The 14,361-nt window shown below is 39.3% G+C and overlaps 1 protein-coding gene across 1 annotated transcript in view; it reads right to left on the reverse strand.

The window, feature by feature from the left end:
- LOC136673427 (receptor-type tyrosine-protein phosphatase delta-like) overlaps nt 1–14,361 on the reverse strand; it is a 109,961-nt gene that overhangs the window by 54,763 nt on the left and 40,837 nt on the right. Inside the window, 3 exon segments of the mRNA XM_066648892.1 lie at nt 918–1,187; nt 6,652–6,663; nt 9,110–9,220. Of these exon segments, the coding sequence (XP_066504989.1) occupies nt 918–1,187; nt 6,652–6,663; nt 9,110–9,220 (393 nt within the window).

The following is a 14,361-nucleotide window of genomic DNA, read 5'->3' on the forward strand; positions in this document are numbered from 1 at the left end:
GTAACATTTAAGGTGGAGTGCTGTAACATTTGTGCTGCAACATTTAAGGTGGAGTGCTGTAATATTGGTGCTGTAACATTTAATGTGGAGAGCTATAACATTTGTGCTATAATATTTAAGATGGAGTGCTGCAACATTTAAGGTGGAGTGCTGTAACATGTGTGCTGTAACATTTAAGGTGGAGAGCTATAACATTTGTGCTGTAACATTTAAGGTGGGGTGCTGTAACATTTGTGCTGTAACATTTAAAGTGGAGTGCTGTAACATTTAAGGTGGAGTGATGTAACATTTGTGCTGTAACATTTAAGGTGGAGTGCTGTAACATTTAATGTGGAGTGCTGTAACATCTGTGCTGTAACATTTGTGCTGTAACATTTAAGGTGGAGTGCTGAAACATTTGTGCTGCAACATTTAAGGTGGAGTGCTGTAACACAATTCTATTCAGAACCATTTTTGGCATATTTTTATATGCTATACCATTTTAGGTAAAAAGAAAAATTATTTTAAGAAGCTTAGATGCCAGACTGGCACTGCTGCTCTATTTAAGGTGGAATAGGCAATTATTTTAAGAAGATAAGGCTCCCGATTGGAAATGCTTCCACAGTTTAAAATGGAATGGAAAATCATTTTAATAGATTAAGTGACAAAATGTAATTAATAAACTAAATGAATAAATAAGGAACTTAGTTTTTAAGGTACATTCTCCCACCTGAGTTTGTTGACACAAGAGTCAAACTGTATGCAACATGTAAGGGGTGGAGTGAACAATTCAGTTCAGAAGCTTTGGTGCCAGAAGGCATTTATCTGATTAGATATTTGAATCTGTATTTTTCATGTTCCATTTGGTTTGGGTTTTTAATTATGTCCTGAATATTGGCTTCCTTGCAGCCAGCTAACAAATCTCATTGACCCCTGACCTTTGACGGTGATCTGGGCCACAGCCTCGATGACCCCCAGGGTGGACATGGCCACGCAGGTGTAGTTGGCTGACTGCCGCACGTCTGTGAGCTCCAGTACGTTTCTGCCTATCGGCATGTCGTCCTCGGGGGTCAGGTCCTCGGAGCCCAGCATCCACTTCACGTACGGCATCGGAGAGCCCACAGCCACACAGGTGATGTTCACGCTGCCGCCCGGCATGATCTCACTGTCCGTCGGAGGGATGGAGAATCGTGGAGGAACGCGGCGAACTGAAAGAGGGCAAACGCAATGGTAACCACTTGTACAAGAGTTTAAAAATAACAAAACAGAGACAACACAGAAGTCGCTGTCCATGCTCTGCCTGTTTTCATTGCCTTTTTCTCTTTAGCTACTGTTCACAGTTTAAATACGTTTTAAAGAACGCTGACCGAAATGATATTCAATCACATTTATCCTGTAGCTGTACACATTTAGCTGTAGAGGGTAGTTATTTTGTAGGCATGTATATCATACTCTGTGGATGTACATGTAGCATATAGCGCTAGTTTTATTATCCTGCAATTTAACTATGCTTCATGTTTTCCCTGTTCCATAGAATTAAACAGCATTTTCAAAAACTTAAGAAAATACATTTGTGTGTTTTGTGTTTCAGAAATATATTATAAAATAATTATAACATGTGCTTTGTTGTAAACAAACCCCTGAGAGTAATATAAGCCATACTACAAGGCCTGGATGTGTACGCTACATTGCTTGCTTAGCTAATCTAGTTAGCAATGCTAAAATTAAAGCCTTCTGATCGATAAAACTGATGAATACCATTAATATTAATAACAATAGTAATGATACACAATAATAATGCACTCTCTGTTTAGCTGTTGTGTATTTTTCTCATTAGGATTAATCAGTTTTAACTGTAAATCTTGTGTAACCTAGCAACAACAGCTAAACCAGACCACATCCACAGAGGTAGAGCATGGAGTAGCCACCTCCAGTGCAAATCTTAATAAGTACAGCTGTGTAAAGGTCATTAAAATATTGTTACAATCATTGAACAGGGATATTACTGCTTTTTCAACAATGGTCTAATGGCAAGGTCAAAAAGGAACACAGCATTGGCACATAAACACGTACATAAACACAAGAGTGGTCCTGATTTAACAGGGTCGGACACTGGGAGGAGCTACAGACCGACATCGTCACAAACAGAACATCATGCACAGAGGGAGCCGTGGTTCTATACGTTGTGGTTACGACACAAGGAGGAGAACTGGAGGCCGGCAGCATGCTTGAGTTGCGTGCTTTGCTCTGACATCCTCAAATGCTGCGTTTCTTCCAGTTGATGTGAAGGAATGTGCCGCCTCACATTGCCACATCAGACATGAGACAAGGGGGCGACCACTGGGGGGCGCACCGGCGGTCAACCTGGTTTTATATATTTTCTTAAAATATGTGCAAAACTGTGGCAGCCGCAGTCAAAAAAGTGGTCTCAAAAGAATTTGTACAGAGAGATGGAGTTCATATATAATGGGCCGAAGGCAGGTGCAGTAGGTAAACAAGTAAACAAGTAAACATTAACATTCCCAATGCAAATGAGAAAGGAAGGAGGGAGGGGTTTAAATGATGGATTTTCTGCAAACATGCAAACGAGAGCATAGCTAGCTCTGAGGGGCAGTCATGTTTGGGGGGGAAAAAGGGGATAGAGACAGAGTGAGAGAGGGAAAGATACATGGATGGACAGAGAGAGAGAGAGAGAGAGAGAGAGAGAGAGCAAAAGGGATCAAATAAATAGCAAAAAACAGGGTCAGTAGTGGAACAGATGACTAGTATTATGTTACGTGAAATCAACAGGGAGATCTAGTAATAACCAGAGTCAGGCAGGGAAGAAAGAGAGAGAGAGAGAGAGAGGAAAGTGGGAAAAAGAGGTATAAAAGCCCAGCTGCATTCAGAAACAGACACAATTCTCTTTGAGGACACAGGAGTGGACACAGCGGAGGATGTAGCTCAGGCAGGAGTGTTAGGCATCCAGTAGACTCAGGATCAAAAATCAAAGGGATGATGTCAGTGTTACTGCTTATTACAACCGATGCGCCAGTACCACATTAAGTCACCAATTCACAGTTCTGTCTGTCAGGATAATAGCAATTATACTGACCCAATAATAACTCTGGAAGTATATATTTAAGAGCATATTCATATCCGTTGCTCTAGTGTATATTTAATTAGAACTAGAATTAGAATCATTTTACTGGCCACTGTGTTTGCACACTGAGGAATTTGTTCTTCAAATTTAACCCAATACTCGTTGATTCGTCTTCTGTATCCGCTTCATCCTGAACGGTGTCTTAGTGAGTCGTAGCCTACCTGGAATCAATGGATTCAAATAAGGAACATATGCTGGAGAAGGGCGACAGTTCAGTTCAGGGCATCGTAGTCGCCCAGTCACTCTCACGGCCAATACACAACCAACTTCTGTTGTTGGACTGTTGGAGGAAACCCGCACAGACACCGGGAGAATGCACCTAACTCAGACAGTGAACTCCAGACCCTGTCTCTGTCCAGTTAAAACCAGATAATTATTTTTTTCACCATCTGGCACTTGAACGTGAATGCGGTTTTGCTCCAGTCAGCTTATGAAGTGTTTCAGTTGGGTCACTGCTGGAGTGGTGGTTTTCTGTTCATTTCTAGCTAATTACAGTTTGTTTAGTTGTTCTTTCCACAGATGCCGAATGAACATCTCACTTAGAATCAACATCAGGTTCTGAATTTGATTTGTCTGTCTGTGGTCAATCTGTGAGTCCGTATCTCAGACTTCTCTTTTGCTGTTGGGTGTTTACCAAGGTTAAGTATATAGTAATCTGATTGAGCATATTGTAATCTGACACATGTAACATCAGTGCTGTGTTGTGGGCTGGTTAGCATTGCTAAGCCAAGGTCCAATAATGCGGATTCGCTTGTTTGAGCTGCACTGACTAATTGAGTTGAAGCCTTGGAGGGGCCCAAACAAACACTTCTCTGTTAGCAACAATGTGGGTTTTACAGCGCATACATTATTTCAGTAACCTGGAGTGCAGAGTTTTCACTGCCAAGATCTTCAAAACAAACCACATTTATATTTCTAGGTGAGATATAGTCCTAAGCTGAGATATAGGGAGCAAACTAGAGATGTTTGTGGAGGGGAGAGAGATTAACGGCCATGGCGTTTAGAGGGTTAATTCTCCCTGATATTAACGAACAGTGAAACTCTCCCATCGCTAGATCACTTTTAATTAAAATTACATGGGCTGAACCCTTCAATTCTGCTTTGCAGGATGAACCTTGACTAATTTTGCGTCTGTACAGTGGTCCCTCATTAACACTGAGGGTCTGGCCTTGACTTCTACGAGACACAAGTCAACGTTTTCATGTTTTGGGAATCAGTGTGAACTTGAGGCAGAGAGACAATGAGAGACAATGAGAGTGAGAGAGAAAGAGCGAGAGATAGAGAACATCCACAATTTATGAAGCTCATTCGGCTTAAGACGGCACGCTCCTCTGGAGAGGAAATCTTACATTATTAAATACAACTTTTCACTCCTATTATATTTAATTAATTTTCTATTGAGCCGCTTCTCCCAGAAGACATAATGTTATCCCCTTCATTTGAATATCATTACATTTGTCAAGCAGAGCGAAGGATGCTCGACATACATCATTCTTTCATTAGCAGCGATGGAGAAAATCCTTCACGGAGCTAGAGCAGGGGATACAGGGCTCAGTCTGATACCGCCTGGGGCGAGATCTGATGCCCTGAGCGAGATCCGCCACCTTGAGCCAGATTTGCCGCCCTTCGGTTCCTATTAAAACAAAGAAGGGTACTTAAACTCTGTGCTGAAAGAATGAGCTCAAGACGTCTCCTATAGCTTCTAAACCTGTCTCCTACACATTTACTGTGGCTTTTGAATGAAGTTGTAGATGTCTGTATTAACTCTAAACTTTAACCTCACTGCAATTTTTGATGCATTAATTAAATATGGAAGAAGACTGAGAAAAACAAGCGACAGATCTTGCCCTTTGGTGGGCATGGCCATCCTAGGTAGGCTCCACGGCAGTGAGTGACAACTTCTGCCCTGAGTGAACATTGCCTCATGGGTAAGATTCAACGTCCTGAGTGAGATCCCTCATCCCGAGTGAGATCTACCTACATGCGTGAGATTTGCTTTTTTGACAGACATCCACCAATTCTTGAATGGGAATCCGCATCTTGAGCAAAATCCGCCAACATGCCTAAGATTTGCTCATTTCCACATCGGTTAGATTTGCCGTCCAGAGGCAGAACTGCCATCATGAGCAAGACAGACCGTCATGAGCGAGAACTGTCATCATCAGAGAGATTCCATCCCCTGGAGCCAGAGCAGCCATCGTGAGCGAGATTTGTTGTCCTTTTGTGACCTGAGTTCAATCAGTCATTGCGAGAGATTTGACATTCTGACCGGGACCTACCTCTTGCGCAAGCTTTGCTGTCTTGAGCAAGATTCACTGTCCTGAGTTGGTTTGGCCATTGTGTGTGAGATCTTCCGTCCTGAGTGAGATTGGCCATCGTGGGTGAGATTTGGCATCCTGAGCTAAATCAGCCATTGTGAGCATGATTCAACGTTGAGAGTGAGATCTGCTCTCCTGAGAGAGATTCGCCATCCAGAGTAAGATCAGTCATCATGAGTGACGTCTACCACCATGAGTGAGGTTCGCCATTCCAACTGAGATCGGTCACTGAAGCACGATTTGACTTCCTGAGTGAGATTCACTGTCCTAAGTGAGCTTCACCATGGTGTGTGAGATATGCCATCCTAAATGACATCGGACATTGTGACTGACAGTGACCGGCATAAGATTCTGAGTAAGATCCCCATCATGAGTCATGTAGTTAGTACCATATTTATTTTTATGTGAAAGTAACAAATTGTTGGCACTGAGCATTTAGTGCCTGGTGTATTTACAGTATTTACTGCACTTCCTCCACTTTGTGGTGTCTGTGTTTTGGAAACTGACAAATAAAAGACCACTTGACTTCTCTTGACTAGGCCTGCAGTCATGATTGAGATTTGTCTTCCTTCCATTTCCAGCCTACAACTGTGGGCCAAGGGAATTCTCCAGGAAAGATTCTGTGTTAGTTTGGTTTTCTTTGGGTCAAAGACAGTTTAAAAAGGGATAGAGAATCTCAATTTCTCAGAAAGATCTTTAAATTTAACACAGCGTGGTTGGCAAAACAGAGTCGAGACACAAAGCAGGAGCACTGACATTATCATCGAAGGGTTTCAAGAGGGGAAACCAGTCAGTAGCTAGACCTGGTCATCATGCAGAATCCGATTTGGACAAAATGAAACGCATTCTCTCTTGACATGCACCACTTTTTGGACGGTCACGCATCATAGCCAAGACCATGGGCATTCAGTACAACCAACAACAATGATAGGGGTCATATAACAGAACAGAAAACAGAATGGGCTCTATCCAGAACAAAAAGGAAAACATAAAGGGAGCGAAACCAAGAAACATCTGAAATTACAAACAAAAAACCAGAACACACAAAGAGCAGCTAAATTCATTTCATTTGTCCTCGGCAGTGTCGCCTTTTGGGTTTGCAATTCATGGAAACTACTTGTCCTGTATTCTCCCTGTTCTTATGTTTCTGCTTAGTTTTTCCTGTCTTTACTTGGATACATTGAGATGGTTAGAAAGTAAAAACACACCAACCTTCTCGCAGCTCTGGGGAATGTAGGGAATTTTGATGCAGAACACAATGAAATGACAAAAGGAGAAAAAACAGGGGAAACACAGAGAGAGTAAAAAGGCCATGTACAAGGCGTTCATCTGTGGCTTATAAACATCTGTTAAAGGAAGCCCCCATTCTGGGACAGGATCCTGAGAGAAATCCTCTAGCTTCCAAACCATTTATTTTATAACCACTAAAATCTAACCCTTATGATGCTGTCTCAGTTACGAAGCTGAATTGCAATCAAGGCTCATATTTAACAAGACGTTCCCCTCAGTCTGGGTCTGTTTACAGCTTAAAGACTCATATCCTCCAGTTTTCTAGTTTATGTTTTCCCCACTTTGCCCATTTATGGCATTTTTGTGGTTATATGCATGATAAACATTCATAGTTCATTTCTATGACTATTTCCAGTGTCTATTTATCCATTAAAATAAAACAGACTGTTTATGTTACTGTGCTTTTAACCATCTGGTATATGCTATTGAGCTGTGTTCTGATTGGCTAACCTCATTCATACAGCAGACCTTGCAGACGCACACTTTATAACTTCCAGTCACTCCTATTTCTCAGGTTATTTCATATAAGAAATGTCTGGACTGGGGAAGGGTCCAGAAACTAAACTGTTAATTTGGAAAAGCCAAGATATTTTACATAATATGAGCATAATATTGTAAATAAGTTGGTATTAACCACTTAACTGAGACATCATCATAGAGAAAATATCAGTTAAATAATGAGCTACTAGTATACTAATCATTAATTATTTTAACTATTTAAACAAGTACTTTAACAAAATAAATATTTTAAATATCTCCTTATTAAAATCTTTCTTTTATCATTATATATTTCACACATTAGGATTCATTTACAATAAATGAATTTAATATTTAAAAATGTACAAATTTACCAAAAAATAGGTCAAATTAACATTATAGGGGGTTTATAGAGCTCCATTAACCCTCGATGAGTTCAGTTTTAAACACGAAGCTGAGTCTGAGTCAGAGTCTTAAATGTTTTGGGACTAAACTTTATCAAATATGATGAAATAATGCTGTAACACCAGCGTCTGAAACTGAAAACGTCTGGAAACATGGACTCCAGAGAAAACTGCAAAATTCAAGCCCCAAATCTGGACTATTCTATAAATGTTTTCACTTGCTGTCTATACTGTTAGTATTTGGATTACTGCTGTATAATAGTTTTAACAGCTTTAATTGACACCGACATTACATTAAATGACTCCAATTGTCCAGTAAGTGTCTTTGATTTATACAAGTGTTGATATTTTATCTGTTAGTAACGTAGAATGTGCTTAAAAAGAACAAAACGCTGATTTTGTCATAGGCTTTTCTCTAATACTAGGGTGAACCTATGAGTCCTTATGAGGTGATAACACAGACCAGCAGCAAACTTTCAGCCCTAAACATCAAAGGGTTAATGTTGCATCCACAGATTTATATTTCAACAATTTACATATGTATTTAACCGTATTTTAAAATTAATTAGTGATTAAAAAAACAAAGATTTAATAAAAAAGAAAAGGTTATCCCTCCATTGTTGGGCACAAAAGAGAAGAAGAGAAAAGAGAAGAGGTCAGATGTGCTCTGTGAGCTGTGGGGAGAGAAGGATCCAGAGTTTTAAAGCCCGCCCCCCACAGGCTTTAAAGGGGGCAGCTTCATTAGTATCACACCAGGCAAACAGAGTCATTAAAGAAGGAGAATTGACAAAAAAATAGAAAAGAAAACAGAACTAAAACCGACTAAGAAAAATAAACAGAGAGAAGAGGTTCAGATCAAGGCAGGAGGGTCGAGAGTAACACAGTCCATACTTACTAAAGCCCCTCCATAGTGGACTCGTTATTCTGACCATTCGTAGTATATTTTCAAGTCTAATTTATATCATTGCTGTCGTTTTAAAACTCTCTGTTTTTATAAAAATGGTACAGAATAACCCAACATTTCCTTTCGTAATATTAAAGGAGCAATAATTTCTCCAATGAGTGACTACTGGTTTAGAGAGATCAGATCAGGTAATCTATACTAAACATGGCCATCCCCTTGTGGGAAACACACTCTATGGAGCATAAACTAGTTCAGTCAGAGACTGAGAAATTTAATTTTTATATTTTGTGAGGAGAACTCTAGAGGACGAAAGGTAACAATAATAAATAATCTCTTTCTTAAAAATCACTGATGGTTAAATACATTTTTTGATGGTTAAAAAAGACTGATTGCTCCTTTAAAGAGTCTGAACCGATCTATAGCTTTTTAAAAACATTTTATTTTTCACTCATCATATAAAATTAAATCTTAAAGATGTAACTAACACCTGAATGATGTCTGTTCATGGTAATGTCTTGCACCTGTAAAGCTTAAATGTCCTTATACTCCATCAGAACTATCTTTTCCATGGAGGTTTACCAGTTAGGTTTCCTACCTCGTACGTAAAGATTGGCTGGAGCTGAGTAGCGTGTGCCGTCGTTATTGGTGGCGACGCATTCGTACTTCCCCTGGTCCGACTCCTCGCTCTGTTCGATCTGCAGCGCTCCTGTATCGCAGGGAAGAGTACGGGGCATATCCCCACGTTAAAGCTCAAAAAAGAAAACAATTTTTTTTTTAAATCTCACTCCAAAACACACTACAACAAGCATAACACAATAAATAAAACACTTTCTGCTCTCAATGTTTTGACACTTCCCGTTTCTGCCACAGGGGGCGATATTACTCTTGCTCACGCTTTTTTCTTTAATTTTAGCATTAGTTAGTTGTCCTTTTTGGCTACAATATATTGGCTGCTTTTAGAGATGGTGTATGCAGAAAACCAAACAAATACACAACCAAAAAATAAAGGAATAACAACCCAAAATAAGTCTATAATCGTAAATGGCTAACTTGCCTTTTTTTATATGAAAAAAAAAAACCCTTTGAAATATCGGCTGAGTGATTCGGATTTATCTACCAACAGGACTCAAACTTAAAACTAAATAAATAAATTAAATCAAATTTTAAAAAAGGCAAATGTAAGAACCCACAAACCTTCTCTAATGTTGTGCTGCAAAAATGAGCATTAACCCTGTCATTTCTAATGCAGTGTTTTATTCTGCAGGCACAATGCATGGTAAGGACACAAAACCACATAACTATAGGCTGTAAGTAGAAGAAATTAATTTAAAGCTGCCCTTAACTGTCGCTAAAGTATCCGAATGCTGGGTTGTTAATGTGTTGCTACGTCATTACTAGCTCATCCCATATTGCTACGGTTTTTGCTATTGCTACGATATTCCAGGTGTCTCTAGGTCAGCGGTATGGTGCTCTAGGTTGTTGCTAATATGTAGCTAGGCCAGTATTATGCTATTCGACTTTACTGTATTGCTTAGCCTTGCTATGGTATCCCTGGATCTCGCTAGGCTAATGCTTAGGTGTAACCATATAACTGCAGGAAACTGCTATTTCTACGGTATCCACATTTGTTTATAAGGTGTTGCCAGGCGACATAATGTTCCTGGTGGTTGCTTAAGAACTGCAAATCATGGAAGGTTGTTTTTAAGACAGCGCTTGGTTAGGTCCTCCCAGGTGGTTGTTAATATTTTCTCAAACCAACTTAATAACTCTGCCTCAAAGATAATTATAATTTCAGCTAAAAAAAATAAATAAATATTTTACAGCTTTATAGCAATGTGTCTTGTTTGGTGAGGAATGTTTACATAAATTTTTCATAGAAGTGACCTAGTTTTTGGAAAATAATGTATTACTTTCCGCATCGTGCGTACAGAATGCACTGTGCCAACACTGCAGTAGACATTCAAGGGCACATTGAAATCAATGCACTGTTAATAATTGTCTTACGAGACACTGTACAAATCACATTGATGGAGAAGGGGGGGACATACAGTCTACATGTTGCAGGGTTTCTAAAGGCACTTCAAGTCTGTTTTAACAGAACTCCAATACATGGTAAATACATAATCAGTACTTTGGTGAAAGGAAATAAAATAAGCTTAAAGTTGTGGGGGGGTGGGGGGACAAATATAGTGCCCTGCAATATACAACACCTGACGGGACTGTTCAGTATGGGGATGAATGACACTGCTTTGGGGCAGCATGGATCAAAAAACAAAAACCAAGGTTTACAGTATACGAAAGCAGCATAACCAGGGAGGACAATCCAAAAGAAACTTTAGGGTTATGATAATTTGGCATCGTCAATCTGAAAACCCAATAATAATAATAATAATAACAATAATAACAAAATGGATTGTGAATTTTAATGGTAGGAGTAGAAGGAAAAAAATGCAGCAATTGGCAAAAAATCAAAACAAAAAATTAAAAAAAAAATTGCTGCTTGGGCTTTTAGAGCATGTACATCACCCTCTGTGAGAAAACGTCAGACATGCAAAGTGTCTCCAAAGAACAACTTACAACCTTTTTTTGATTGTTTTTCTGACAACCCTTAGCTGAAAAATAAAATGCAGTTGTATTAGAAGGTCAAAATTCAAAACGGCTTTAGCCGACAAGAAAAGCAACCAACCACTGCCATAGCTTGTTGAAAGCTACAAACGACACCCATAAAAATCCACCAATGGGATCAGCAGTGTGGTGTCACATGACCCAAGGACAAAAATGTCATTTTTTTTCTGTTTCTGTATGATTATATAATGCATCAAACCACGCCTCCGCCTCCTGAGTTGCTCGAAAAAAAAAAAAAAATGACAAAACTGCACCTCAGTTCCCCTCTGCCAGACCCTTCGTTAGTTTCCCCCAAACCCTGAAGGATGGAAAAAATGAAAAATTAAAAACGTCAAAAAGGAAAACAGCCTTCAACCCAAGAAAAGCAAGAAAAAAAGAGGTGGTGGAAGGGAAAAAAAGCACCGTAAGAAACTTTATCAAAAAAGTGGTTGTTTGGGCTTTTTTGGTTCTTTTTTAGAGAAGGGGAGAGGAAAGTAAACAGAATTAAAAAAAGAATAATATGTTTTTGTTTTTTTTTTGTGCTGGGGAAAAATTTTTTTGGCAGAGCCGAGGAGGCGAGGAAGTCTTCGGTCCGTCATCGAAGAGCACAAGAACAGCTAAGGGAAGGGGAAAAATGTTTGGTTGTTTTAGTTGGACAAAAAGAGGGACACATGAGTCGCTATGGCCAAAAAAAGAAGAAAGAAAAATAAAAGAAAGAAAGAAAAAAAGGCAGGAACAAAAAAAAAAGGTTTAAATATAACTGGGGGAAACAAGAAAAAAAACTGAATATAAAGTATAATAAAAACGGGCACTGGATATGCTTCTTTGGTTGGTAGTAAGCATATCAGAGAAGAGAAGTAAAACTCAGGAGATGAAATGAAGCAGATTTAGACGCAAAAAAATGCTGTGGTGGACTTTTCGGATGGAGGGAAAAGAATGGGAATATGGAAATTAGAAGATGAGGAGATCATCGAAGGGAGGGAGGAAGGGAGGGAGGGAGGACGGAGGGATTGGGATGGAGAGACAGGACATATACATGGAGACGGACGGAGGGATGGAAGGACAGCAAGAATGAATTTTTTGTTTTTCATTCTGTGAACTTCAGTTCAGCTCTCTTACCTCGTATTGGCGTACCACCTGGGTGGATAATATGAATGCAAATAAGATTAGAAAGAAGAAGCATTAGTACGAGAGGAAAGAGTCTGGGGGCTTTGGAAGAAGAATCAAATTAGCTTTGCTTTTTTTTCTTTTTTTTTTTTTACCGTTCAAAATTAAGGTTACTGGAGGAAAAAAAGATATTAAAATAGCAAGAGAGAGAGAGAGAGAGAGAGAGAGAGAGAGAGAGAAAGAGAGATACTGAGAGAATCTGACTTCCACTATTGGCAAAAATAAAAAATTAAATAAATAAATAAAAAAAGGAAAACAGGATTCAGCATTGGAAAAGGAGCAAAGTTTGCACAGTGGTTAACCACAAGGAAAAGGTGCCGTTTTGAAATTTGACTGAATTTTTAAAGCACTTTTAAAGCATTTAGACCATTTCTGTGAAGGCTGGGGTGAGGCAGTAGGAGTCTGGGTGTGGGATAAAGGACTCACAGTACTTTGAGCTCTGAAAGGCAGGACTTAGATTAGGAGGATTCACTATGGTGCATTTCTTTGTTGTTGTGGGTGAAACTGGGAGTGAAGGAGTGGACAGTGAAAGTGAGGGAAGTCTCTGGAAGTGTGTGTGTTTGTGTTTGTGTGACACCTCTGGAAGTGAGTGCTAATTACTCAGTGTCTTCAAGCCAAGGTCAAGTCACTAGTCGCTGAGATGTGAGTCTGAGTTGAGTGTGTGAGTCGAGTCGTGAGTCCTATGTTTTGAATTCTAAGATGTGAGCTACACCCCAGACAGCGAGCATATATCGGTCCACTGGCGAAAAAAGGTTGGTCCACCATCGGACCACTCAGATTACCGCCCTGTACAGGATAGAACTCATTTATAATCTCCTCAAACAGATTTTACATTCACAGTGACTTTTATTCTGGAAAACACACTAATACAAATATTTCCAACAACTATGAGAGATATAATAATGAGTATAAGCCTGATATACAATGATTAAATGCTAAAAATGTTGACACTATGCTGGATTAAAATTATTTACTAATCTCATTTATAAAGAATAACAAAAAATGTGGAATTTTGTCAAAAATTCTGTTTAAATCACCAGTGGTCGGCCCAGAAAACGCTGCACAAAACTCTAGTGGACCTCCAACCTCCAAATTCTGAGTCAAGTTGCAAGTCATAAGCTCCAAAGTCATGAGTCTAAAGTCACTGTTATACAAAGTGAGTTGAGTATTTATCCTAAAACTGACGCTTAGATTTAGCACAAAGTATATTCCAAAGTCCAAGTCAAGTCACGAGTCAGTGTTACTCTTGTTGGAAGTGTGTAGTGCTCATAACTGACTGCCTTCAAACCAATAATACCTTTGTTTAGTGAAACACAAGTGTTAGCATATTAGCATATTAGCATTAGCCTAAAGTGCCTGTGTGTGTGTGTGAGCTAGGTAGGTCTGGTGGCTAAAGCTAACTGTTAGTAAAAATGCATGCCATGCGTTTTAATCAGTGTGTCTGAGAGACATGGAAACATTAGTGGGGGTGATGTGTGCTTCAGGGCTAAGCACTTACCAAAGGACTCTGGAGATTTAAAAAATACGGAGAGAAGAAAGACAGCATAGAAAATATGATTATATTTCCTCATGTTTTTGGAACAGATTTTTTTTTGTTAATTTTTTAAATCATGGTTTGGTACAGTGTTATAGCTCATATATCAGACTGTATTGCACAGGCGTACATCAACAAAATGTAAATATATATAATTAAATAAAGGGTAATAAGTTCACACACTGCTGCTGACAACAAGAAAAAATTAAAAGGTTAAAGAAGATGACTGAGGACAAGACAGGAGTTAGAAAAAAGCCAAAGAGTTTTGGGAAGACAGGTGATCAGACAAACGTCAGAAAAGCAACATCTCCCAAAGAAACTCCCAAAGGCTAACTAGCAAACAAGGTGGCAGCTAGCCAAGCGGTTAGCATAAATACTGGAATAGAAATATCAACAAACAGAGTATTTTTTTTTTAGGGTGGCCAGGGGGATATTAAGGATACTTCACAAGCAAAGAGAAGCAAAAAGCTGATATTTACATGTGGAGAACACAAGCAGAAACTGGGAGGAGGCTAGCCGCGGCTAACACACTACTGTGGCTA

Source organism: Hoplias malabaricus, chromosome 2 (genome assembly GCF_029633855.1).
Source record: "Hoplias malabaricus isolate fHopMal1 chromosome 2, fHopMal1.hap1, whole genome shotgun sequence".
Lineage (NCBI taxonomy): Eukaryota > Metazoa > Chordata > Actinopteri > Characiformes > Erythrinidae > Hoplias > Hoplias malabaricus.